Source organism: Rhinoraja longicauda, chromosome 40 (genome assembly GCF_053455715.1).
Source record: "Rhinoraja longicauda isolate Sanriku21f chromosome 40, sRhiLon1.1, whole genome shotgun sequence".
Taxonomy (NCBI): Eukaryota; Metazoa; Chordata; class Chondrichthyes; order Rajiformes; family Arhynchobatidae; genus Rhinoraja; species Rhinoraja longicauda.
The window spans coordinates 8,444,141-8,468,809 of record NC_135992.1 but is presented as its reverse complement, the minus strand read 5'-3'; the positions used below and the strand labels follow the sequence as shown (position 1 = coordinate 8,468,809).

Here is a 24,669-nt window from a genome sequence, read left to right as displayed (position 1 = left end):
GTACAGTTGATGTATACTCCTCCAAGTCCTGATCCTCAAAAATATCCCAGTTGGTCCTTTCGAAGCAATCCTGCAGCTGCGAGGATGCTCCTTCAGGCCATGTCTTAACAGTCTTTATGGTGACTGGAGCTTTCCTCCTGAGTGGGGTGTATGCTGGAGTTAAGAATATGGACAGGTGATCTGACTGCCCCAGGTGTGGTAGTGGTGCTGACCTGAAACCCTTCTTAATATTTGAATAAACCTTGTCTAGTGTGTTTTTCCCCCTGGTAGCACATCTTATGTGTTGTTCAAGTTTCGGGAGAACTGACTTTAGGTCTGCATGATTGAAGTCCCCGGCTATGATGTGGGCTGCTTCTGGATATGTGCTCTGTTGTGAGTTTATTGCACCGAGCAGGTAGCCTAAAGCTGTGCTAGCGTTGGCATGCGGTGGGATGTAGACTGCTGTTACTATAACCACTGTAAATTCCTGAGGAAGGTAAAAAAGCCTGCATTTAACTGTTAGGAACTCCAGATCAGGAGAACAATGGCTATCCATGATTTGGATGTTAGTGCACCAGTTGTTGTGCACGTAAATGCATAACCCCCCCCCCCCCCCCCCCCCCTTGCTCTTACCGGAGTCGATGTTTCTGTCCCAGCGAAACGCTGTACGCCCGGCTAGCTCAATGGCTCCGTCTGGGATAAGTGGATGAAGCCATGTCTCTGTTACTAAGAGAATGCAACAGTCCTCCACGAGTTTGTTTGCTGATATCTGTAGTTTTAATTCGTCCATTTTGTTGATGATGGATCTGGCGTTGGTGAGAAACATGCTAGGTAGCGGTGGTTTGTGTGGCTGTCTCTTTAGCTTGGCAAGTATACCGGACCGGCGTCCTCGCTTTTGCTTCCTGTTTCTCCTCCGCCTGCGACGCCTGTTCACGCCGACAACTATCCACGGAGAGCCCGGTGTCCTGGCTATCTCCTCCGGTATATTTCGTGGGTGTAGCAATTCGCTCGTAAGGTCCCGATTGCCCTGGAATCCTATGATCAGAAGATCCTTGCGGTTGTAAGCAGGATTTGCCTGATTTGCATGACTAAAATTGACTAACAGACATAACACAGATAACACACATAAAAAGCACCGAAAGGGAGAGCTGTGAGCCGCTGCGTCTGTGCGCGCCGCCATCTTGCTTCCTTTCTATGTTAGTAACAATAAAAATGCACTACTTTGGATAATTTCATGGGAAGGGCCCTCAGTAATAATCTTGTTCACCTTGTTTTTGTATTGAAAAGAAACTCAGCATCCTAGAAATTGGATTCCTTGCATCTTCGGAGAACTAAAGGGGAACTACATTTTGCCCTAATACTAAATGTGAAGTACACAAAAAGTGAATTGTGACAGTCTCACTTTAAGAAATCACAATTGTAATTTTATCTGATTTCTAAGCATTGGAAGTCAGTTTGCATATTGACAGATAGTAGCCGTTGCCTAAGTTCACAGCTACAATCTGATTTGTGCATTGCCTATTGCTCATCGCAGGTTGGTACTGTTAAAGAAAAGCGAATGGAAAGTGTGGAGGGGAGGGTGTAGAAAGCAGAGGATGGGGAGAAATTGGATGGACAGTTAACTAGCACTATGTTGGTTATGGTGGTGTGGCCAAAGCAAGCTTCGTGTTACAATCAAACCTCCATAGCAATCATCAGACTTATAAATCATTGATGGTGATTTTTGTTGTTGTCAATATTGCCTGCCTGTGAAAGCGTAACATGGGAGCCCGGGTGACTGGGTCCAGAACCAGTCTAAGAATAAAGGGGAGGCCATTTAAAACTGAGGTGAGAAGAAACTTTTTCACCCAGAGAGTTGTGAATTTGTGGAATGCTCTGCCACAGAAGGCAGTGGAGGCCAATTCACTGGATGAATTTAAAAGAGAGTTAGATAGAGCTCTAGGGAATAGTGGAATCAAGGGATATGGGGAGAAGGCAGGCACAGGTTACTGATTGTAGATGATCAGCCATGATCACAATGAATGGCGGTGCTGGCTCGAAGGGCCAAATGGCCTCCTCCTGCACCTATTTTCTATGTCTATGTTAAGATAAACTTTAATTCAAGATTGATTTTCAAATTACTGTCCTCACTTTACTATGAATGGAAAAAACAAAATTTGTCGTTCATGAACTGTTGATCCAAATTCCACGTCAAGAATGTGCATCTTTCAGTATGATGGTGTCTTCATAAGCACAAAATGGGGAAATAAGGCCAAACAGCAAGTGCAACGTTTAATTGCCAATGCATGGGACATCGGGTGGAAATTAGCACACACTTAATATATGTGACCAAAACTGCTAATCTATTCCAATGGTCAATGCTTTACTATCATTATTCTAGTTATTAGTTTCTGGGCTACATGTTTTTAGTATCACTGTGGCATCCAATCCCACTGATTCAGTCCAAACGGACCTCCTTCAGTCATATGGATTCAAAAAGCCCACAGTTTCTGCTGCTTTATAACTTTCCATCTGGAGTTCAACAATAGCTTTATTACCTTGCGTCTGATCATCATCTAGTTACCCCCCGCCATGGAAGATTGTGGAGGAGAGTTCTGGACTTGAAAGTGATGGTTGCTTGATCAAATAATTATTGGTATCTAAGGTGTGGAGAATCGTAATGTACTATATTGTTCAGTTGTACCAAACAAGTATCAGCACCTTTAAAGGCAAAAGAGAAAATTAGCAACTAATAGATAAAAGGGAAAGCACAATCATATGTCATCCATACCTTTGACTTCCTCTGGACTCTACCTTTGCAGTCCAGGCAAGACTCTGATTACACTTTCCGTAAAATGAAAGTCATGTAAAATGCTGCTGCCTGTTTAGTTTAGTTTAGTTTTACAGCATGGAACTTCCGCCCACCGAGTCTGCGCCGACCTGCAATCACCCGTACACTAGTTCTATCCTACACACTAGGGACAATTTACAGCAGCCAATTAAACTACAAACCTGCACACCTTTAGGATGTGGGAGGAAACCCGAGTACCCGAGAAAACCCACACCATCACAGGGAGAACGTATAGCTGCCGTAGTCAGGATTAAACCCAGGTCTCTGGCGCTGTAAGGCAGCAACTCTACCACTATGCCACCTGTGTTCTAACCAACATGAAATCCAATCAATCCATGCTTAGTGGTCAATATAGAGCCATTTTGAGCAATGTCTTTATTTTTTTTAATTCTCCTTTTTTCAAATCCCACTATAGTCTCACTCTGCTATCCAAAGAGTCTCCTCTAACTCCAAAATCCTGAAAGATTATATGTGCTCCTCTAATTCTCGTTTCCCACTAGCTTATGCTTCAAACTACGTCCTTAAATGTCCTCACCTCTTCATCTTTCTTTCCTCCTTTGAGATGCTCCTTAATCAATAGTTATCAGATAATGGGGACCTGGCGTGGGGGAACCGCTGTGGGGGAACAAAAGGAGGAGCCGGCGTGCTTTGTAATTTTGTCAGTGCCATAGGTGGCTACTATTTGTATACATTGGGTATGTAGCAAAGAATTTCACTGTGCCCTAGTCACATGTGACAATAAAGTATTCCATTCCATTCTAATTAGAGTTTGATAAACATTTCTGTGAAGCACCCTGGAGGTGGTGTTTAATAGGATTGTTTGTTTGAATGTATATGCTGATGCTGTTTTCTTCTTGACAGACAATGGGTGCCCAAGAAAATGCAACAATCTAAAAGGTATTGCTAACAAAAAAATTAAAGATAAATAATTGATTACATAATTGCCAGAAAAAAATATTACATTATTATTACAATGATTGCTTAAACATTTTGCAATGTCAAACATTAATACCACGTCCAATGGAAAGCGGAATGCTAATAGTTTCACAACTGATTTTAGAAACAGCGATGAAATTGCTAAAAATGATGGTAAATTATCCAGTTATAGACTGGATTCATGATTTTAGGAAAGGGTATGAAGACAAATTCCAGTTATGAGGCATCCATAGAGAAGTTAGTAAAGACTGTCGTGCAGAAAAAAATTAGTTTGAAATAGGCACAAGCACCTTAGGCAAAATGGACACTCTAGATATAATGGCATCATAGAGCATGAAAACAATTTGAACCACTGAGTCCACGCTGCCCATCAAGTATCTATCTACATGAAAACCATTTTATTATCCCGTGTTCCCTTCACTTCTCTCCAGATTCCATAATTTTCTTGCATATCAGAGACAATTTATAGTGACCAATTAACCTACCAATCTACACATCTTTGGGTTATGGATGGAAACCAGAACACATGGAGGAATCCCATGTGATTATAGGGAAACCGGTACAAATTTTATGCAGCAGCATTGGAGGTCAGGAATAAACCCAGGTTGCTGGAATTGTGAGGTATAGTGAGTGGCTATTCGCTACTCCACTGTGCCAATTATATTTGGTTTGTAGGAAAATAACTGTAGATGCTGGTTCAAATTGAAGGTAGACACAAAATGCTGGAGTAACTCAGCGGGTCAGGCAGCATCTCAGGAGAGAAGGAATGGTCTCGACCCGAAATGTCACCGATTCCTTCTCTCCTGAGATGCTGCCTGACCCGCTGAGTTACTCCAGCATTTTGTGTCTACCTTCAACTATATTTGGTTGACATTTTCATTTTTTTTAATATACAGTAAATGGAAATCAAGAATCTGTCATTTCCAGAAATCTGAATTAAAACCAGAAAATGCTGGAGACACACAAGTCAGGCAACAGTTAAGGAAAGAAAAATAGAATTAAGGTTACAATTCAAAGACCCTTTATAAATTGAAATGGAAGGATATCTAACTGGTAGAGAGAGCCTGTTCGGAAGGCTCTGGGGAGGAAGAAAAATAGTGATGAAATGTCTTTGATGCAAAAATATCAATCTATTTCCATTGATTTCCATTGTTTTCCAGCATTTACTGTTTTTACATCTTAAATACTGAAGTTGCATTGAGAGTTTGGATAATGTAGTACCATTACTTAAAAGTACAGTTAGATATAAAGTTACTGATTGATAATTACACAAGATATTTCCCCTCTCTTCCACTTGAGTTCTCTAACACCTTTCAAGTTCCCTTCCCCTCCACTCTCCACATTCGGTCTAGGTTCTCCTTTCTACCCAAGCTTCCTGTTCCAAAGGAATCTCCACCGCCACTTTTACCTCTTCCCCCAAAGACCGTATTGCAGTCTTAGGACTCTCTCTCTTTTGCCTCCTCCCAATTCCATCCTTTTCCTCCCTCGAAAAACACAGAGCTCTTCAATAACTTCCCACCTGGGCTTTCGCCCTTCCCTTCTTTCCTCTCTTCTCCCCTGTTCTCCCAGTTCTCTACCTTCTCTCTCAATATTTTCCAGATTCTCAAATTCTCAAACTACTACTACTCTAAATTCCTGGGCTCTTTCTACCAACCCTCCCAACATCAGGAGCACTCATCTGCTACACAACACCTTTTCAACCTTAATCTCTCTTCCCTTCATCTTACCCTACACCCACATCCATCCACCCAGACCTCAATGCTCCTACTATCATAAGGTCATAAGTGATAGGAGCAGAATTAGGCCATTCGGCCCATCAAAAGTCTACTCCGACATTCAATCTTGGCTGATCTATCTCTTCCTCCTAACCCAATTCTCCTGCCTTCTTCCCATAACCCTTGACACCCGTACTAATCAAGAATGTATCTATCTCTGCCTTAAAAATACCTATTGACTAGGCCTCCACTGCCTTCTGTGGTAAAGAATTCCACAGATTCATCTCCCTCTGACTAAAAAAAATCCTCCTCATCTCCTTCCTAAAGGAACCTCCTTTAATTCTGAGGCTATGAACTCTGGTCCTCGACTCTCCCGCTCGTGGAACCACTATCCCCCCAACTACCAATTCATACCTCAGGATGTCCCACGTGGAAGCCCACCACAGTACAGTTGCACAGCGGTAGAGTTGCTGCCTTACAGCGCTTGCAGCGCCGGAGACCCGGGTTCGATCCCGACTACGGCCGCTGTCTGTGCGGAGTTTGTACGTTCTCCCCGTGACCTGGGTGGGGTGGGGTTTCTCCGAGATCTTCGGTTTCCCCCCACACTCCAAAGACGTGCAGGTTTGTCGGTTCATTGGCTTTGCTTTGGTGCATGTGTAAATTGTCCCGAGTAGTAGGATAGTGTTAGTGTGCTGGTCGGTGCGGACTCGGTGGGCAGAAGGGCCTGTTTCCGCGCTCTATCTCTAAACTGAAAAAAATGAAAGCCACCCCCCCACCAATTCATACTCCAGCATGTCCCACATTGGAAGCCCACCAATTCATACTTCAACATGCCCCACATGGAAGTCCACCTCAGCCAACACTCCCCGGGCTCCCTCCCTCCCTCGCGCACGCGCGGCACGTTCCCTCGCGCACGCGCGGCACGTTCCCTCGCGCTCGTTCAAGCGCCAACGGCGGCTCCGACACCGCCCACCCGCCCTCGCCTCGCGCCAAACGGCCGCCGCTCCGCCCGGGCGTCGAGCAGCGGCCATGAAGCCCGGCAACAGGTTTAAAAAAAAACCCATGAGGACACCACCGACCGAGCACGGACGTGAGCGGTGGCCTGCAGACAGGGAATTGTGTCGATGATGATGATGATGGTGGGGTTTTGGTGGAAGCTGCGGAAGGAGTTGTGGGGGTGGGGTGGGGGAATGGGTGGGGGGGGGGTGAGGGAATGGGTGGGTGGGGGGGTGGGGTGAGGGAATGGGTGGGGCCAAAGGAAGCTGGGAGGGTTGGAAGGAGTTGGAAGGAGTGGGTGTGAGGGAAGGAGGAATGAGGAGGAGTGGTGGGGTGGAAGGAGGGGGGGAGTGAGAGAAGGGGGGGGGGGTGAGGGAAGGAGTGGGGGTGAGGGAAGGAGTGGGTGTGAGGGAAGGAGTGGGGGTGAGGGAAGGAGTGGGGGTGAGGGAAGGAGGGGGGGAGTGAGGGAAGGAGTGGGGGTGAGGGAAGGAGTGGGGGTGAGGGAAGTGGTGGGGTTGAGGGAAAGAGTGGGGGTGAGGGAAAGAGTGGGGGTGAGGGAAAGGGGGTGAGGGAAGGAGTGGGGGTGAGGGTTAGGGAAGGAGTGGGGATGAGGGGGGTGAGGGAAAGGGGGTGAGGGAAGGAGTGGGGGTGAGGGAAGGGGTGGGGGTGAGGGAAGGAGTTGGGGTGAGGGAAGGAGTGGGGGTGAGGGAAGGAGTGGGGGTGAGGGAAAGAGTGGGGGTGAGGGAAGGAGTGGGGATGAGGGGGGTGAGGGAAAGACGGGGTGAGGGAAGGAGTGGGGGTGAGGGAAGGACTGGGTGTGAAGGAAGGAGTGGGGGAGTGGGGGTGAGGGAAGGAGTGGGGTGAGGGAAGGGGTGGGGGTGAGGGAAGGAGTGGGGGTGAGGGAAGGGGTGGGGGTGAGGGAAGGGGTGGAGGTGAGGGAAGGGGTGGGGGTGAGGGAAGGGGTAGGGGTGGGGGTGAGGGAAAGAGTGGGGGTGAGGGAAAGAGTGGGGGTGAGGGAAGGAGTGGGGGTGAGGGTTAGGGAAGGAGTGGGGATGGGGGGTGAGGGAAAGAGTGGGGGTGAGGGAAGGAGTGGGGGTGAGGGTTAGGGAAGGAGTGGGGATGGGGGTGAGGGAAAGAGTGGGGGTGAGGGAAGGAGTGGGGGTGAGGGAAGGACTGGGTGTGAAGGAAGGAGTGGGGGAGTGAGGGAAGGAGTGGGGGTGAGGGAAGGAGTGGGGGTGAGGGAAGGGGTGGGGGTGAGGGAAAGTGGGGGTGAGGGAAAGAGTGGGGGTGAGGGAAAGAGTGGGGGTGAGGGAAAGAGTGGGGGTGAGGGAAGGAGTGGGGGTGAGGGAAGGAGTGGAGGTGAGGGAAATAGATGGGGGAGGGTGAGGGAAGGAGGAATGGGGAGGAGTGGTGGGGTGGAAGGAGTCAGTGGAAGGAGTGGGGGAGTGAGGGAAGGACTGGGTGTGAGGGAAGGAGTGGGGGTGTGAGAAATAGGTGGGGGAGGGTGAGGGAAGGAGGAATGAGGAGGAGTGGTGGGGTGAAGGAGTCTGGAAGGAGTGGGGGAGTGAGGGAAGGAGTGGGGTGAGGGAAGGAGTGGGGGTGAGGGAAGGAGTAGGGGTGAGGAAAGGAGTGGGTGCATGAGGGAAGGAGTAGGGGTGAGGAAAGGAGTGGGTGCGTGAGGGAAGGAGTAGGGGTGTGAGAGCAGGAGTGGATGTGGGACGGAGTGGGTGAGAGTGTAGGGGTGTGAGAGAAGGAGTGGGGTGTGAAGGAAAAACGTGGGGGGTGAGGGAAGGGGTGGGGAGGAGTGGTGGGGTGGAAGGAGTGGAGGTGAGGAAAGGAATGGAATGGGGGTGGAAGCTGGGGGGGTGGAAGGAGTAGGTGAATGAATGAGTGGTGAGTCAGGGGGGTAGATGGAGTGAGGAGTGGAAGGAATGATGTAAGGGAAGCTGTGGGGGTGGACGGAGTGGAAAGAATGTGGGGTGAGGGAAGAAGTGGGGGTGAGGGGAGGGTGGAACCAGTGGGTAAGGCAAGGTGGGACGGGTGAGATTGAGGATGGATAGGATCAGGTGGATGGGGCGTGGGTGCATGTGGTGAGTGGGTCAGTTATGGATGGTTACACCTGTCCCTGGCAAGGATCAACATCCTTGTGGTGAGGCCTGTTTGCCGTTGCCTATGAGGGGTTTAATTAGAATGGCAGGGGGAGGGGGCAGCAAAGAGCAAAATGAAAGGCAAACGAGGGAAACAAAAGTGGAAGCCAACAAAATAGGAAAATGGCAAATAGTCCCATTGTGCAAAAAAAAGAAGGCTCATAGAATAGTACAGCACAGGAAAAGGTCCTTTGATCCACAATGTCTGTGACGAACATGAAGCCAAATTAATCTTTACTGCTTGCATGTAATCAAAGCCCTCCATTCTCTGCATATTCATGTGACGATCTAAAAGCCTCTTAAACACCATTACTGTATCTACTTCCACCACCAACCCTGGCATCGAGCTCCATGCACTACCACTCCCTGCGTAATAAAACTTGTTTTAAAGATGAATAGATTGGGCAAGAAATTAGGATGAGGGTGGATGGGTCTGGTGGGAAATTGGGGTGAGGGTTTAATGGATCAAGTAAGAAATTGGGATGAGGATGGTTGAGTTGAGTGGGAAATTGGGCTGAGGGTGGATGGGCTGGGTGGGAAAGTGGGGTACGAGTGTGTGGGCCGGTGGGTAAGGGTAGAAGGGCCTGCTGGGAAGGTAGAGTGTGGGAGGGTGGGATGAGGGCAGATGGGGTAAGAGTAAATAGGCCAGGTGAGGTGTTGGGTGAAGATGGATGAGATGTAGGTGCAATGAGGTTTTGGTGGGATTGGATGGGTAATAAAGTGAGATTAGAGTGGATGGGGTGGGTAATGAGTAAGGTGAGATGAGGATGGAAAGGGTTGAGGGTGGAGATCAAGATGCATGGCTTAGGATGGTGGGTGAGAATGGGATTTGATCATGTCTGTAGAGATTCAAAAGGTGGGTTTGGTTGACGCTGGTATGGGTGACAGAAGGATTGGAAGTACTGTGCCTTGGAGATAGACGAGTGGAAGATGGGTGATAGGATGGTGTGTCACAGGAGGGAATGATCTGGTGAATGGTGGTTTAGGGTACTGTGATTGTAGCTGGACTGGAAAGGTGGGTGTGTAAATTGGGATAAGGTGGGTGTAGATAGGGTGCAGTGGGATAGTGAGTGAATGTAGGTTATATTGCTTCCAATGGGTGAAAGTGTTGAAAGAGAAATTGTGGCAGTTCATACACTTACCTGCATTCAGAGTTAAAGGAGGATATAGCCCCTATTTTTTTAATTTTGATTACAAATGCATTTTCTTTACCTCTGGAAACTAACTCCAGGAAAATTAAAATATGTTGACTTAGCTGAAGCCTCTTGATATTCCACAAGCAATACAGTCTACCTTTGTTATAGTGGATCTCTTTATAACGATTTTTGGATATAGCAGATGAAATCTGTTGTAACCGAGGTGTTCATTCATATCAGGAACCAAAGACTGAGTTTGTTGCTCCACAGAGTGACCACTAACTAGGTGATTGGAGTGAATCTTGTTTCAGTCTGTGGTTATCTTTTCTGTTTATTGTGTGTCTTGTTTAGTGCATGTTTATTAACTGTTTTTCCAATACTGTATATATTTACCCTCCCCCCTTACTCAGTTATAACAAAATGTTTTTTTTACCTTCATTTAGGTATGCGGCGGCCTCTCTTATGATGTCTTCTCTGCTGCATCGTGAAGATCAAGCCGATCGCAGTGTCGACAGCAATAGCAAAAAAATCAGGTATGATGCAGGAAAGGCTTTTGAAGCAAGTTATGTTAAGAAGGTGTTCATGTATTTTGTTCAAATGGAAATTTGCAACAAATTTGTTCAATAGAAAATAAGACTAATCTGATTAATGTTTAGTAATGAACATGGAATAATGCATTTATGTGTAAAAGACAATAAATTGCCAGGCAATTATTTTTAAAATATTGATCCACATTTCTTTACATAACCACATTTGAATTTAACCTTTATAACTAATGAGTCTGATCAGTCTTTCTGGTCTTTATAAATTGTACATTAGAGCAGAAGAAAATTCAATGATAAAATAAACTGTATAACCGAATAAAATTTATTCTGCTGGGCATGCTATTCTATTTTGACATCCAGTTCTTTCTCAGTGTACCCGATTTCTCGATTTCTAGCATAGAAGATAATTCTTGGCACATATTTGAGTTCCTCTTTTCTTTATTGGATCTATTTTTAAATTGGGCCTAAAAATTATTCCGCACCGTGCCCCCAAATATACTGGATTGCACAAATGAAAACATTTAAATGAAATGAACCAATTTTGCGCATATTTTCAAGTGAGTTCGCATCATTCTCAGACCATGTCTAAATTATAGGATGAAATTCAAAAAGATGCAGCTAAGTTGCAAACAAAGTAGAAGGAAAAGGGTAGAATTTTATCACCTTTGGCACTAACTTCCACCGTGCCCCCAAATTCACACAGACTGCTTCTGACACATTTCTTTCCTTTCTGGATCTATTATAAATCTATGGACCCCCACAGCTACCTTGACTATACCTCTTCTCATAGTAAGGATGGCATCTCCTTCTCACAGCTTTTCCGTTCGTTCTCAAGATGAAATTTTCCATTCTAGGACATGAAATAGAACATTCTAGGACATGTTCTTCAGGAAACATGGCATCCCCTCTGCCAAAGATGATGGAGTCCCTGCACGCATTTCCTTATTTCCTGCATGTCTGTTCTCAACACTGCCCCCTTGCATACTCCTCCCCCCAGATAGAAAAGAGTTAGGGTTCCCGTCATCTTTCACTCTATCAGGCTCCACAACCAGCATATCATTTTTTGTTACTTCTGCCAGCTTTAACAGGATCACACCATGAGCCACAGCTTCCCTTCTTTCACTCCTGCTTTCTGTTTCCTGCAGAGATCGCCCGGTCTGCTCATCACATCCCATCCACCTCTCCCTGTAACCAACACCTTCTCTCTCACCAGCGTTTAATGACCTAAACACCCCTTACAGGTGAGGCAGAGATTCATTTGATGCTTATGATGTGGCCCCCTCTACATTGGCAAGACGAAGCAATTGTTTTGCAGAGCACCTATGGCCTTTCTATAGTGGTCATCTTGAGCTTCTAATTGCTTATCATTTCCACTTCCCTTCTCATTCCATACTGACCTGTCTGGCCTCAGCCTTATTTATTGCCACAGTGAAGCTAAATACAAACTAGAATATCAGCTTTTGTTTTAGTAGCCTACAGCCCAATGGAATGAATTTTCCAATTTCAACTGATTCACTCTCCATGTTCCTTTCCCACTCCCATCAGTCCACCCAGGGTCTTTCTCCCATTGTCCACTTTTGCTATCCATTTTGCCCTTGTTTCTTGGATATCACTCTCCTCCACCTGGGTCCATCTGCTCATCACCCACTTATATCTCTGGGTTTCTTCCCCCTAGGTTCATCTCTCCTATCACCTTCTCCACCTTGTTACATATGCCCGTCATATCTCCCTTATCTGGTTCGATGTATCACTATCAGCCTCTGAGTCTACTCTCTCCTCCTCTATCCTCAATTCCCCTGCCTTTTTTAACATTTGTTTCCATCTATCATCTGCCAGCATCCGTCTCCACACTCCCCCGCGCCTCCTCCACCCAGTTCTGTTCAATATCCTCCCCTTCGTCTGGGTCCACTTATTATCTGCCAGCCTCTCCTGGTATCTGGCTGTCTTCTTACTGCACTGTCAGCCCTGATCACAGGGTCTTGACCCAGAACATCAACCATCCCTTTGCCTCCACAGATACTGTTTGACTCACTGAGTTCTTGCAGCAGTTTTTTTTGCAGGAGAAAAGTAGTACCGGCCTTTAATAGCAATGTCAAAAGTTATTATTTATTTTGGGGGAGAAACAGTTTAAATTATATAAATATAAATTATATAAATGTTTTTGGTTGAATCAATTTAAACGTGATAATAACAAGTTGTTTTGAGGCTACTCTTAAGAACTGGCTGTCCCACTGACATCCTTCCGTCTTCAGCAAAGACCAGGGAGTGAGTGGGGTAACAACATCCCTTATAGCTTGGAATTTTGGAGTGGATGTGTTTGGGGTTGGAGATGCATTGGGGGGTTTGGTTCTACTTAACTCCCTTTCTTGGCTGGTGAAGAATGGCAACAACTGTTTAGTTTAGAGATGCAGCATGGAAACAGGCCTTCGGCCCAGTGAATTCACATCTATCATCAATCACCTGTACACTAGTTCTATGTTTTACTAAAGCAGGGGCAATTTACAGAAACCAATTAATCTGCATGTCTTTGTTAAGTGGGAGGAAATCGGAGCACCTGGCGGAAACCCACGTGGTCACAGGAAGAACATACAAACACAGCACAGACAGCACCTGTAGCCAGGATCAAACCTTGGTCTCTGGCCTGTTTCCATGCTGTACCTCTAAAGTCTAAAGTGTCCATGCCAACAATCAAGCATCATTTACACTGGTGATACTGCCTGACCCACTGAGTTACTCCAGCATTTTGTGTCTACCTTCGGTGTAAACTGGCATCTGCAGTTCCTTCTTACATCATTTACACTAATCCAACTTTATTCTTTCCACATTGCCTAAACAACCCGTTCCTGACCACCAAGTTTCTACCACTCACCTACACGTGCATAATTTACAATGGCTAATTCACCTACTGCCCCACTCAACTTTGGGATGCAGATAGACACTGGAGCACCCAGAGTAAACCACAGTCACAGCCAGAAAGTGCAATCACCACACAGACACCAAGGATCAGGATTGAACCAGGGTTGCTGGTTGTAGTGAGGTAGCAATTCTACCATCCGTTCCACTATGCTGCTGGCAAATTTATTTTACCCAAATGATGTAAACAGTAGTGGATCACCCAAAACTTGTTTCTGGTGACACCGACAAACTCATTGATCTGACAGGTGACTGGTGCTATTCTCTCACAAACAAACTAGCTTCTAATTACATTGAATGCTCAAACTGAGAACTCTCACATACGTATCTGCTGTAGTCATAGACAGCATAAGCAAAACCTTCTGCCAAGCATTCCTTAATAAGGGCCTGTCCCACTTAGTCGATTTTTTAGGCAACTAGGCTGTCACCATATGGTCGTGAGTCGTCTCCTCAGTCGCCCAAAGAGTCGTAGCATCTTTCTGGTCGTCACTGGATTTTCAGAATGTTGAATATTTTTCAGCGACAGTCAGCGTCAGTGGGTTTGACGCGTAGCTTCACGTTTCCTGACGTAGGTGCTGTCGTAGGTTGTCGCCAGGTGACGTAGATTGTCGTCGATGCTGACTTTGGTGAATTGGTTCACTGCCATGGTACACTGCCTAGTTCGGAGTTGTAGTAAGTGCAGAGATGGTCTCTCTGGCCCTTGGCTCTCTTGCTGAAGGTTTTCCTGGCAATATCTCCAGTCCCACCATCAGTGCAGCCTGTCCTCCAGTTCTCCCAAGTCGTAGGGGGGTCCAGTCGCCGGCAGTCGCCAAAAAATCGTCTAAGTGGGACAGGCCCTTTTGTAGACTGATCCAGAGATGCCACACAAAATCCTGCATAACAAAAGTTGTTCCATGTTATTAGACCACAATTAAGTGATTTGTTATGGCATGAGTTCCCTCCACAAATGACTGCTCTTTTGGAAGCTTTGTACTTGAACCAATTTGTGTATGCAAAGATGGAATTTATTGCATTGTTTCCGGGATACTCTTGACAAGGCAGCAGTGAGCAGCAAAGTATCATTTGTGGCATATCTGAGTTGAGAAGTTTCCAGGAATCCTGAGTCAAGGTTACTGAGAGCGTGGCTGACCCTGACTTTGCGAGCAGCGAGGGACATATGTTTTTTGCTAGATAAACCTCAAGTAGCAAGTACCCTGTTCTTCTCATACGTTTAAAGGAGTCATAGAGCACAGAAATGGTCCCTTTAACCCAACCTGTCCACGCAGACCAGGCTTAATAACTGTTCGTCCCACTTTCCTGCATTTGGCCTATCTCTCTGAACCTTTTCCATATACCTGTCTAAATGTAATTTAAACATTGCCTCTGTATCTGCTCCAACCGCTTCCTCTGTCAATGTATTCCGTACACACACACCAATCTCTGGCATGAAGAAATTGCCCTTCAAGTCCCTTTTAAATCTTTGCCCTCTCGGCTTAAACCAATGCATCTAGTTCTGCATTGTTCTATCCTGGGAAAATGACAGTAACCATTTAACTTATCTATGTCTCTCATGATATTTCTATCAGGTTACTCCTTGCCCTCCTGCGCTCCAGGGAAAAAAAGTCCCAGCCTATCCAGCATCTCCATATAACTTGAGCTGTCAAGTCCGTGAAAAATCCCGGTGAATATTTACTACACCCTTCCTAGCTTAATTACAACCTTCCTAAAGCAGGGAAACTCGGAACTCCATACAATTCTCTAAAAGGGTTTCACCAATGTCTTGTAGAGCTATAACATGATGTTCCAACTCCTGTACTCAGTGGTCTAACTGATGAAGGCAAGTGTGCCAAACACCCTCTTCACCACCCTGTTGACTTCTGTTGCTACTTTTGGGGAAATGTGTATTTGAACCCCTAGGTTTTTCTATTCTACCACACTGCCCAGGACTCTACCATTTACTGTGTAAGTCCTGCCGTGGTTTGACATACCAATATGGATCACCTCAATTTTGTATTAGTTAAATTCTATCTGCCATTCCTTGGTCCACTTCCGTAGTTGATCCAGATCCTTTTGTAAACATAGATATTCTTCCTCACCGTCCACTATATTATTAATTTTGCTGTCATCTGCAAATTTACCAAACATTATCATTCAAATACATTGGAAATTCAGCATAATCTCGTACTAGAGGGCACAGCTTTAAGGTGAGAGGGGCAAAGTTTAAAGGAGATGTGCAGGGCAAGTTTTTCATACAGATATTGTTGGGTGCCTAGAATGTGCTGCCAGGAGTGGTGGTGGCGGCTGATAAGATCGTGGCATTTAAGAGGCTTTTAGATAGGTGCATGGATATACAGGGAATGGAGGGATATGAATCAAGTGCAAGCAGTGGAGATTAGTTTAATTTGGCATCATGTTCAGTATGGACATAGTGGGCCGAAGGGCCTGTTCCTGTGCTGTGCTGTTCTATGTCATATCTCCAACCACTCTAACCAATTTCTGCAAATGCACCACAGAAAACATTTTGGAGTGCATTCATGGTTTGGTTTGGCAACTGCTCTGTCCAAGACTACATTGAATTGTAAGCAGTTGTAGATGCAGCTCATTCCACACACAAACCATCTTTTCCATCTTTGACTCCCATCCATATCATGCTGCCTCGAAAAGCAGCAAACATAATCAAGGAGCACTCACCCTGCTCATTCTCTTTTTTTTCCTCTCCACAGTCAAGACTGCACTGTTTGCAACCAACAGTTAGTTTATTTTCATACTAAACAGTCCCTGGACTATGATGGCACAGTGGTAAAAGAAAATAATTGGGTGTTGCAATTACAGAAAAAAGCCATGGTACGATATTTATTTGTAATGAAAGTACAAGTCATAGATTATCTTTTATTGATATAGGAAGAAATTTGGTGCAACTTCATCATTTATTGATTACCTGAAAGAGATACTGCGTCGATACCCTGATGGAGGCCAGATTCTTAAGGTAAATGCTCTTTATATTTTATTCTGTCCAGTAATATACAATTACCACTCCTATCATTTTTCATATGTGACTGTGACCTTAACATATGTTGCTCTAGTCTCAATGTCATTATTGTGATCCAACAGAGTAAATTATAAATTAATTGGAGACAATGGAATTGAGCACTGAAAGAATGGGACTGCTTATCCATGTAGTTAATATTGTGCTCTATAATTTATTTCTGAGGAATTACTTCAAAATGCAGATGATGCAGAAGCCAATGAGGTGGTGTTTATATTTGACGAAAGAACTTATGGGTCAACATCTTTGTTTATAAAAGATCTCAAGAAGTTTCAAGGTATGTGAATTCCAAATGTTAAACTAATGAAAAGCAAGAACAATTCTGAAGCCAATTTTGATTTTATTTTCAGGGCAACTTATAGAAGTTCAAACAAAATGGCATTTAAAAGGTACAGCCCTACAAAGGTACATGTAGGGTAGCATTCTAATTTTGTCAGCATTAGGCAAGTTGGTAGATTTCTGATACATCTAATTACACTTCTCCTTTTTGTTTTGCAATATATTTCCTTGATTTTGGAAAACCATCTTAATCAATGAAAATCTCACATCTCTTCCTCTTAACCCAACCTCTGCAGATGTGCCATTGAAAGCATTTAATTGGGGTGCATTATAGCATGGTTTGGGAACAGCTCCATCCAAGACTGCAAGAAATTGCAGAGAGTTGCAGAGACCGTCACGTAAACCAACCTCCATTCCATCAACTCCATCTGCTCTTCACACTGCCTCGACAAAGCCACCAGCTTAATCAAAGAGGCGTCTCACCCCAGTCACTCTCCTTTCTCCCCTCTCCCATTAAGCAAGAGGTACAGAATTGTGAAAATGCATACCTCCAGATTCAGGTACAGTTTTTTCCCAGCTGTTATCATGCAACTGAACTGTCCTCTCATCAACTAGAGTGCAGTGACTAGTGGGGTACCGCAAGGCTCGGTGCTGGGACCGCAGCTATTTACAATATACATTAATGACTTGGATGAAGGGATTAAAAGTACCATTAGCAAATTTGCAGATGATACAAAGCTGGGTGGTGGTGTGAACTGTGAGGAAGATGCTATGAGGTTGCAGCGTGACTTGGACAGGTTGTGTGAGTGGGCAGATGCATGGCAGATGCAGTTTAATGTGGACAAGTGTGAGGTTATCCACTTTGGTGGTAAGAATAGGAAGGCAGATTATTATCTGAATGGTGTCAAGTTAGGAAAAGGGGACGTACAACGAGATCTGGGTGTCCCAGTGCATCAGTCACTGAAAGGAAGCATGCAGGTACAGCAGGCAGTGAAGAAAGCCAAAGGATATTCTTGCTATTGAAGGTGTGCAGCGTAGGTTTACTAGGTTAATTCCCAGAATGGCGGGACTGTCATGTTGAAAGACTGGAGCGACTAGGCTTGTATACACTGGAATTTAGAAGGATGAGAGGGGATCTTATCGAAACATATAAGATTATTAAGGGGTTGGACACATTAGAGGCAGGAAACATGTTCCCAATGTTGGGGGAGTCCAGAACCAGGGGCCACAGTTTAAGAATAAGGGGTAGGCCATTTAGAACGGAGATGAGAAAAAACTTTTTCAGTCAGAGAGTTGTAAATCTGTGGAATTCTCTGCCTCAGAAGGCAGTGGAGGCCAATTCTCTGAATGCATTCAAGAGAGGGCTAGATAGAACTCCTAAGGATGGCTGAGTCAGGGGTTATGGGGAGAAGGCAGGAACGGGGTACTGATTGAGAATGATCAGCCATGATCAAATTGAATGGTAGTGCTGGCTCGAAGGGCTGAATGGCCTACTCCTGCACCTATTGTCTAATATAGAAGTAAGCTTTTGCCAATAGATGTGAAACTAGAATAAGTCTATTAATAGTATGTGGAATATTTTGTAATTTGTTAAATTAGCTGCCATAGACTCGATAGGCTGAATGATCTCCTATGTTGCAAGAGGATATAAAAAATGTTAAATTTATTTTGACACTAAAATAAAAGGTATTGATCATTGATGCGGGTCATGGAAGAAAACTTAGAATACTGTTGCTCTAAGAAAGGGTTACACTATTCTCTATTTGGATGACACTGGCAAGGCTAGCATTTAATGACTCTCCTTGACTACCATGGAAAATAAATTGATGAGTTCCTGAACTGCTGCAGCCCTTACATTGACAATACAAGATAGAAGTTCCATGTGTTAACAAAATGACAAAGAAAGAATATGTCCAAATCAGAGGAGTGATGACAGGGAACATTTAGGTGGTGGTGTTCCCGTGTGCCTGCTGCCATTGTCCTTCTGAAGTTGTGAGTTTGAGACATGTTTTCAAAGACGCTTTGGGGATCTGTCACAATGCTTTTAAAAAAATAAATGGTGCACACTGCAGACAAAACCTTTGAAATTGAAGAATTAAATAGCTATGTCAAAAAAAATAGCTATGTCTGAAGAAGGGTCTCGACCCGAAACGTCACCCATTCCTTCTCTCCCGAGATGCTGCCTGACCTGCTGAGGTACTCCAGCATTTTGTGAATATGTCAAAAGGATGTCAGTCAAACAAGTTTTTTGTCAAGACTGGACAGATACATCATTGTTAATTAGGTAAGAATGAGACCACTTCAACTTTTTCCTCTCTCTTGTCACAAGCTTTATCTGAAGCTGTATCCTTCTGGCCTTAGCCTGCTTGATAGCGTGGGAACTTTGTTGGATGTTGAAGTACCCTTGTTGTTAGTGGTGTTTCATTCAAGTGGTGTTGAGAGGTGTGTTGTTTCATTAATGGCAGAATGGTAAATGGTAATTAGCAATATATTTACGTGCCTGTTTTTGCCTGAATCCCCGAGACTTAATGTATTCCAGAATCAAGGTTGTTGACTCCATAATGACTGTATACCACTGTTCTGCCACTTCTGGGAAGTCCTTGGCTGTGGGACAAGATGTATAAAAGGAATGTTGATGGAGGAGTCAGTGACATTGGCTAATAGGTATGTTCCTATGACTCAAACCTCAAATCTCAAACCTTTGTTTGGCTGGTCTGAGGATCGGTATCCCAATTGAGCTACCAGTCTTTGAATAACAAAACAGAAAATATTGGAAAGGGAGACAGTTAATGGCTCAGGCAAAAGAAGAGAAAATAAGTTAGGGTTGGGTGGCAGAGAACATAATCATGGGATGGTTATGGCAAAGGGAAAGTCTGCGATAGGCTGAGGCCTGGTCTCCCATGGGAATAATTTGTGGAGGTCGTCCATAGAAGAGTTAATGAGTATTTCCAGCATTTTCTGTTCTTATTTCAAATTTCCAACTTTAGCAGTTTTTTAAATTTTTATCAGTCATTGGATGTTTGCAAGGAAGAATTTATTGAGCTAGGTGTGCTTGTGGTCATTACATTTGTTATCTAGATCAATTCTCGGCAAGCTCTCTCATTTTATTCTTGTATTTAGGTATATTTGTGTGATACAGCTGAATGGCTTACTTATTCAAGTAGGGGGTGCCCGCACGATCGCTGCCTCGCCTACAGTCTCGTTTTCAAACTTTTTTTGTTGTTTTTGGTATGTTTTAAAGTCTGTGTAAATGTTTCTCTGGTTTGTTTGATGTGGGGGAGGGGGTCGGAGGACACTTTTTGTCAATCTCTTACCTTGCCGGAGATGCGATTGTTTTCCGGATCGTATCTCCGGTCATTCTGCGGTCTATCATCTTGGAGCTGGAAGCCTTGCCTGGAACTGATTTTGAGCCCCCGCGAGGCGAGGACTTAACATCTGAGTATGCGATCCCTTGTCTGGGATCGACGCTCCAACCTCGGCCTGCGGACTTCACCGTCGCGGAGCTCACAGTCTCGGGTTGAGACCGGTCGGGTGCTCCAAAAGCCGCACGAGGTTCGAGTAGTCCCGACCAGAGGTAGATCGCCAGCGTGGGGGAGCTGAGATTTCTTCTCCCCCTCCCCCCCCCGATGCAGGAGCTGGATCGCCCCGACGAGGAAGGCCCGCCGCCGGCTACGGGAGTCAAGATCATCCCGTCAACGGAAGGTTGGAGGCCCCTGAACGCTGGAGGACAAAGAAGGGAGAAATTGAACTTTTTTTGCCTTCCATCACAGTAAGGAATGTGGAGGAGTCACTGTTGTGGATGCTCATGTTAAAATGTATTTTGTGTGTCCTGTTGCTTTTTATTGTTATGACTGTATGGCAAATGAAGTTCCTCATATGTTGCAAAACATACTTGGCTAATAAAGTATTATTGTGATTGTGATTGATTGTTACTTATTCAAGTAAGCTATTTTAGTTCAAAGTCAGTCATTGTTTAGTGAGTATGGAGCCACTCAGACTAGATAAGGGCATCAGGATTTATTTCCCTGAAGGATAATAGTAAACCAGGCAGATTATTTTTCTGGGAATATTCTTAGTTTCATCGTCAACATTAATGAGGTCATCTGATTTCAGATTATTGAATCGTTTGATTAAATTCTATAATTGCTATGATCAAGGAGCTTGAGCCCAAATCTTTAATTCAGGCTTTTGATAATTGGTGCAATGATTTAACCATCCTAGTAAGTATGTTGAATTGCCGAAGCACTTGCATTAGCTGGTGTCACATTTGCCACCTTTACATTTTGTTTTCCTCTATTAGGTCCAGCTCTAATAGTGTACAATGATTCAGTGTTCTCAGAAGAGGATTGGCATAGCATTCAGACTACAGGAGTCAGTAATAAACGTAATGATCCCAGCAAAGTTGGCCAATTTGGCCTTGGATTCCATACTATTTATCACATCACAGGTGAAAAATTATTTTGAACTATAACAAATAGTATAAAGTCATGATAAACTAGCTAAGTTTCATTTAGAATCTTTTCTTTATAAAAGTTAACTATTCCAGTATATTATTGTGCAGTATCACTGAGTACAATATCATGAAAACTATATTTACATTTGCTGAAGAGGAAAACAGTTTTGTTATTTGCTCCTATATTGATCGGGAATGTTTAAGGCCATTCATTTTAGTTGAATCTAAAATTTGATTGCTGTCTATTTTTGGGAATTGAAAGTTAAATTGACAGCTGAATTTAGACAAGAGAATTATGATCTCTTAAAATATTTATTATTTTCTTTTCCAGATGTACCAAGTATATTCAGTGGTAAATATATTGGTATACTTGACCCACAAGAAAAGCTGTTTGGAGAACAGGAAGCAGGATATATATGGGCTCTTGATGACCCTGATGACAAAAAGGTTCTTGAACACTCCAAAGATCAGTTCAGACCATTCAAATATGCCATGGAAGCTATTGGAACAACAACATGGACTAATGCATTGAAAGAGAATTATTTCAAAGGAACATTGTTTAGGTTTCCATTGAGAACTGAACCTTCAGAAATATTAGCTGGCTTGTATGATAGAGATAAAATTTTTGATCTCTTTGACTCCTTCAGAGCAGATGAAGATATGAATCTCTTATTTCTAAGAAATGTTTCATCTGTCTCAATTAAGCATATTGACAACAGTGGAAATGTGAAGGTCCTTTCAAAAATAGCAGCTTTGCAAACTGAACACATGTCCTGTTTTAATCGAAACATCAGTGTTCAAAGCCAAGAACTAGTCTCTAAGATTAAAACTTCTACCAGTATCAGAGCTATTTCTCAATTCATTGTAAAAGAAAAGAATCACAATCACTGGTTAATAACAAATTGCACAGGCATTAGCGGTGAATGGGGTAAATTAGATGAGCTGGCTGAGAAGCTGAGTTATACACCATGTGTTGGATTGGCCTTTCCTTTGAATAAACTGGAATCTACAGAAACTAGCACAATAACAGATTTCGAAGGACGTCTTAATTTCTTTCTACCACTTCCAAATAATGAGGCCAACAAGACAGGATTGCCAGTCCATGTAAATGCCTTCTTTGGACTTTCAGACAACCGGAGACATATAAAGTGGATCGAATCAGACCAAAGATATGATGAAGCAGCACAATGGAACGAGCTCCTGATAGAAAAGATACTTCCCTATGCCTATTGCCAACTTATCTTGGATGCCATTACTCTGACTAAAACTTCAGTGTTAAAACCTTTATCAGTGTATCATATATGGCCAAACCTTGAGAAAATGAATCATAAAGACCGTTGGATTAAGATATCTAAAGAAACCATTAAATCTTTGATGAAATTTGATACACTGTGCTTGGCTGCCAACGAAGAAAACTGGATATCTGCTGCCAAAGGCATCTTTTTACAGTGCTATGATCAGCTTGACATGAAGCAGGCAATTGAGAATGTTTTGATAAAAGAAGCTCAACCTTTGGTTAGAATCCCAGTTCATGTATTCAAGGCCTTGAAATTTGCCTTGGAAAATCATAGTGAATTAAATGTTATCACTCCAACATCCCTACGAAACATTCTTCAATATTGTGATTTGTATACTTTCCCATATCAACAAAAATTACTACTTCTAGAATATGTTTTAAGTGATGAGCAATATAGTTCCCTCAACAATCTTCCACTACTGCCACTCACCAAGGGATCCTTTGTAAGATTTCAGATCAGTTCCTGTGAAGAACTCGTATTTACTGACTCAGCAAAATTTCCAAGGTAAGCTTTTTTTTCCCCATTTCTTTTTCCCATTTTCTGACAACCATATTAGTCCATATAATCTATGTTAGTTTACCAAGTCATCCCCTTCCCTGACTAATTTTCACTGCAAGCTATTCCCCCCCCCAGATTCTACCACTCACCTACATACTAGGAGCAATTTGTAGAGACAGATTAAACTAACCAACTCGCACATATTTAGAAGGTGGAAGGAAACTGGAGTTTCTGGGCTAAACCCACATGTCATGGGGAGCACATGCAAACTCCACAAAGAGTACTGGAGTAGTGTAGATGGTTTGAGAATAAGAAAAAAAATAGTTGCATTCAGGATTGGTTGTGTAATTTTTAATATATAATTTAGCTCAATATCCTGTTGGAAACGTATTAATATAGTAAAGAAACCTACAGTGCAGTACTGACAACATTGTTATTTTCCATGCATTTAAGGAAGTTTCTTTATTTATGTTGTTCACTAGACTTAGCTAGGGTAATGGAGCAGTTCAAATAGGTAATAATAAATGCAGTATCAACCAGAGTCACCTTAGAAAGGAAATACATATCAAAATCAAAAGAAGACACCATTCAGCTAATCTCTGATTTTTACCAACAAACATATTATTTATGAACAATGAGGCCTTCAGTAAACTAGGAGAAGACTTTAAGTTATAGAACTTTTAGAGAAGCGGAAATATATTTGCTGAGAAAATATGTTTTTAATATCAGTGTTGAAAATTATTTCTGAACCCTAAATATTACTTTGTTTTCTGAGCCTTATTCAAACCTTAGGAACTCTGCATATTTCCTCACGGACAATATCAATTGGTTAGGGAAAGCAGGGTCAGAAGTAAGATAAATCTGGGCTGCGAGTGAAACTTTGGAGATGAACCATCATAGTTGTGTTAAATGAACAAAGCATTCTGTTGTAATACAATTGTATTAAATACAAGCATGTGAAGGATCTTGAAAGGATGGAAACGGAGAGAATCTTTCCCCTTGTAGAAGAATCTAACACTAGGGACCATTATTAAAAAATAAATGGTTGACATTTAAGACAGACAGTGTGATGTTTTTCCTTAGTTGTCAGTCTTTGGAACTATCTTCAGGTCCCAACCCAAAACTTCATCTGTCCATTCCCTCCAGAGATGCTGCCTGATCCGCTGAATTCCTCCAGCACTGTGTTTTACTCAAGATTCCAGCTTCGGCAGTTTTTTGTGTCTCCTTTGCAATTATTTTCCTTAATGGAGAACTAAAGCAAAATTGTTTAATACTTTATATAGATAGATAAAGGTGAACGTTTACCAGAACACGAACAGGAAAGTGGAATTGAGATTACAGCCAGATCAGCTGTGATCTAAATGAATAGTGGAGCAAACTTGAGGGATTGAGTAGCCTATTCCTGCACCTAATTCATGTGTTCTCATGTAAAAACAAAGTGCTGCAGGTTATTGGGAAAATAACCAGGTTCATGGAACAATTTAACAATGGATTCAACTACATATAATGCAAGAATATTTTTAGCTAGGTTCTCTCCTTTTAAGTCTTTTTCTCATTACATTTGGTACTCTTTCATTAATTATAAGGACATTTTCATTTCTATAACATTTTTCCTGGTCTCAGATGGCACAAACAGATTTAAAATGCCATTAGATAGTGACTACTAAAGTAATATGGGGAATACAGAGCCAGTTAAGAAGTTCCCGTACTCAAGTAGAATCAAGAACTGTGATGTAAGCAGGTAATTTGTATTTAGTAATGTTTCTACAGACGTTTGATGCAAGGTATCCAATGATCTTGTTTGGTACTATTGAACAATTAACTAATAAGCAGTGCGATGGGCCATATTTTCTAAGCAAGCTTTATTTCAACTTTTATTTTTACAAAGCATAACATATATTCAGTACATTCATTAAATA

General features: G+C 43.2%; 2 protein-coding genes across 2 annotated transcripts in view; one reads left to right on the top strand and one right to left on the bottom strand.

The window, feature by feature from the left end:
- LOC144611577 (branched-chain-amino-acid aminotransferase, cytosolic-like) overlaps positions 1 to 10,196 on the bottom strand; it is a 54,244-nt gene extending 44,048 nt beyond the window's left edge. The window contains exon 1 of the mRNA XM_078430747.1: positions 10,173 to 10,196. Coding sequence (XP_078286873.1) covers positions 10,173 to 10,178 — 6 coding nt within the window. The 5' untranslated portion in view covers positions 10,179 to 10,196. The remainder of the gene's footprint in view (positions 1 to 10,172) is intronic.
- Positions 6,443 to 24,669, top strand: part of sacs2 (sacsin molecular chaperone 2) — a 33,770-nt gene continuing 15,543 nt past the window's right edge. Inside the window, exons 1-6 of the mRNA XM_078430466.1 lie at positions 6,443 to 6,599; positions 10,183 to 10,272; positions 16,078 to 16,162; positions 16,388 to 16,499; positions 20,802 to 20,948; positions 21,286 to 22,756. Coding sequence (XP_078286592.1) covers positions 10,205 to 10,272; positions 16,078 to 16,162; positions 16,388 to 16,499; positions 20,802 to 20,948; positions 21,286 to 22,756 — 1,883 coding nt within the window. The 5' untranslated portion in view covers positions 6,443 to 6,599; positions 10,183 to 10,204. The remainder of the gene's footprint in view (positions 6,600 to 10,182; positions 10,273 to 16,077; positions 16,163 to 16,387; positions 16,500 to 20,801; positions 20,949 to 21,285; positions 22,757 to 24,669) is intronic.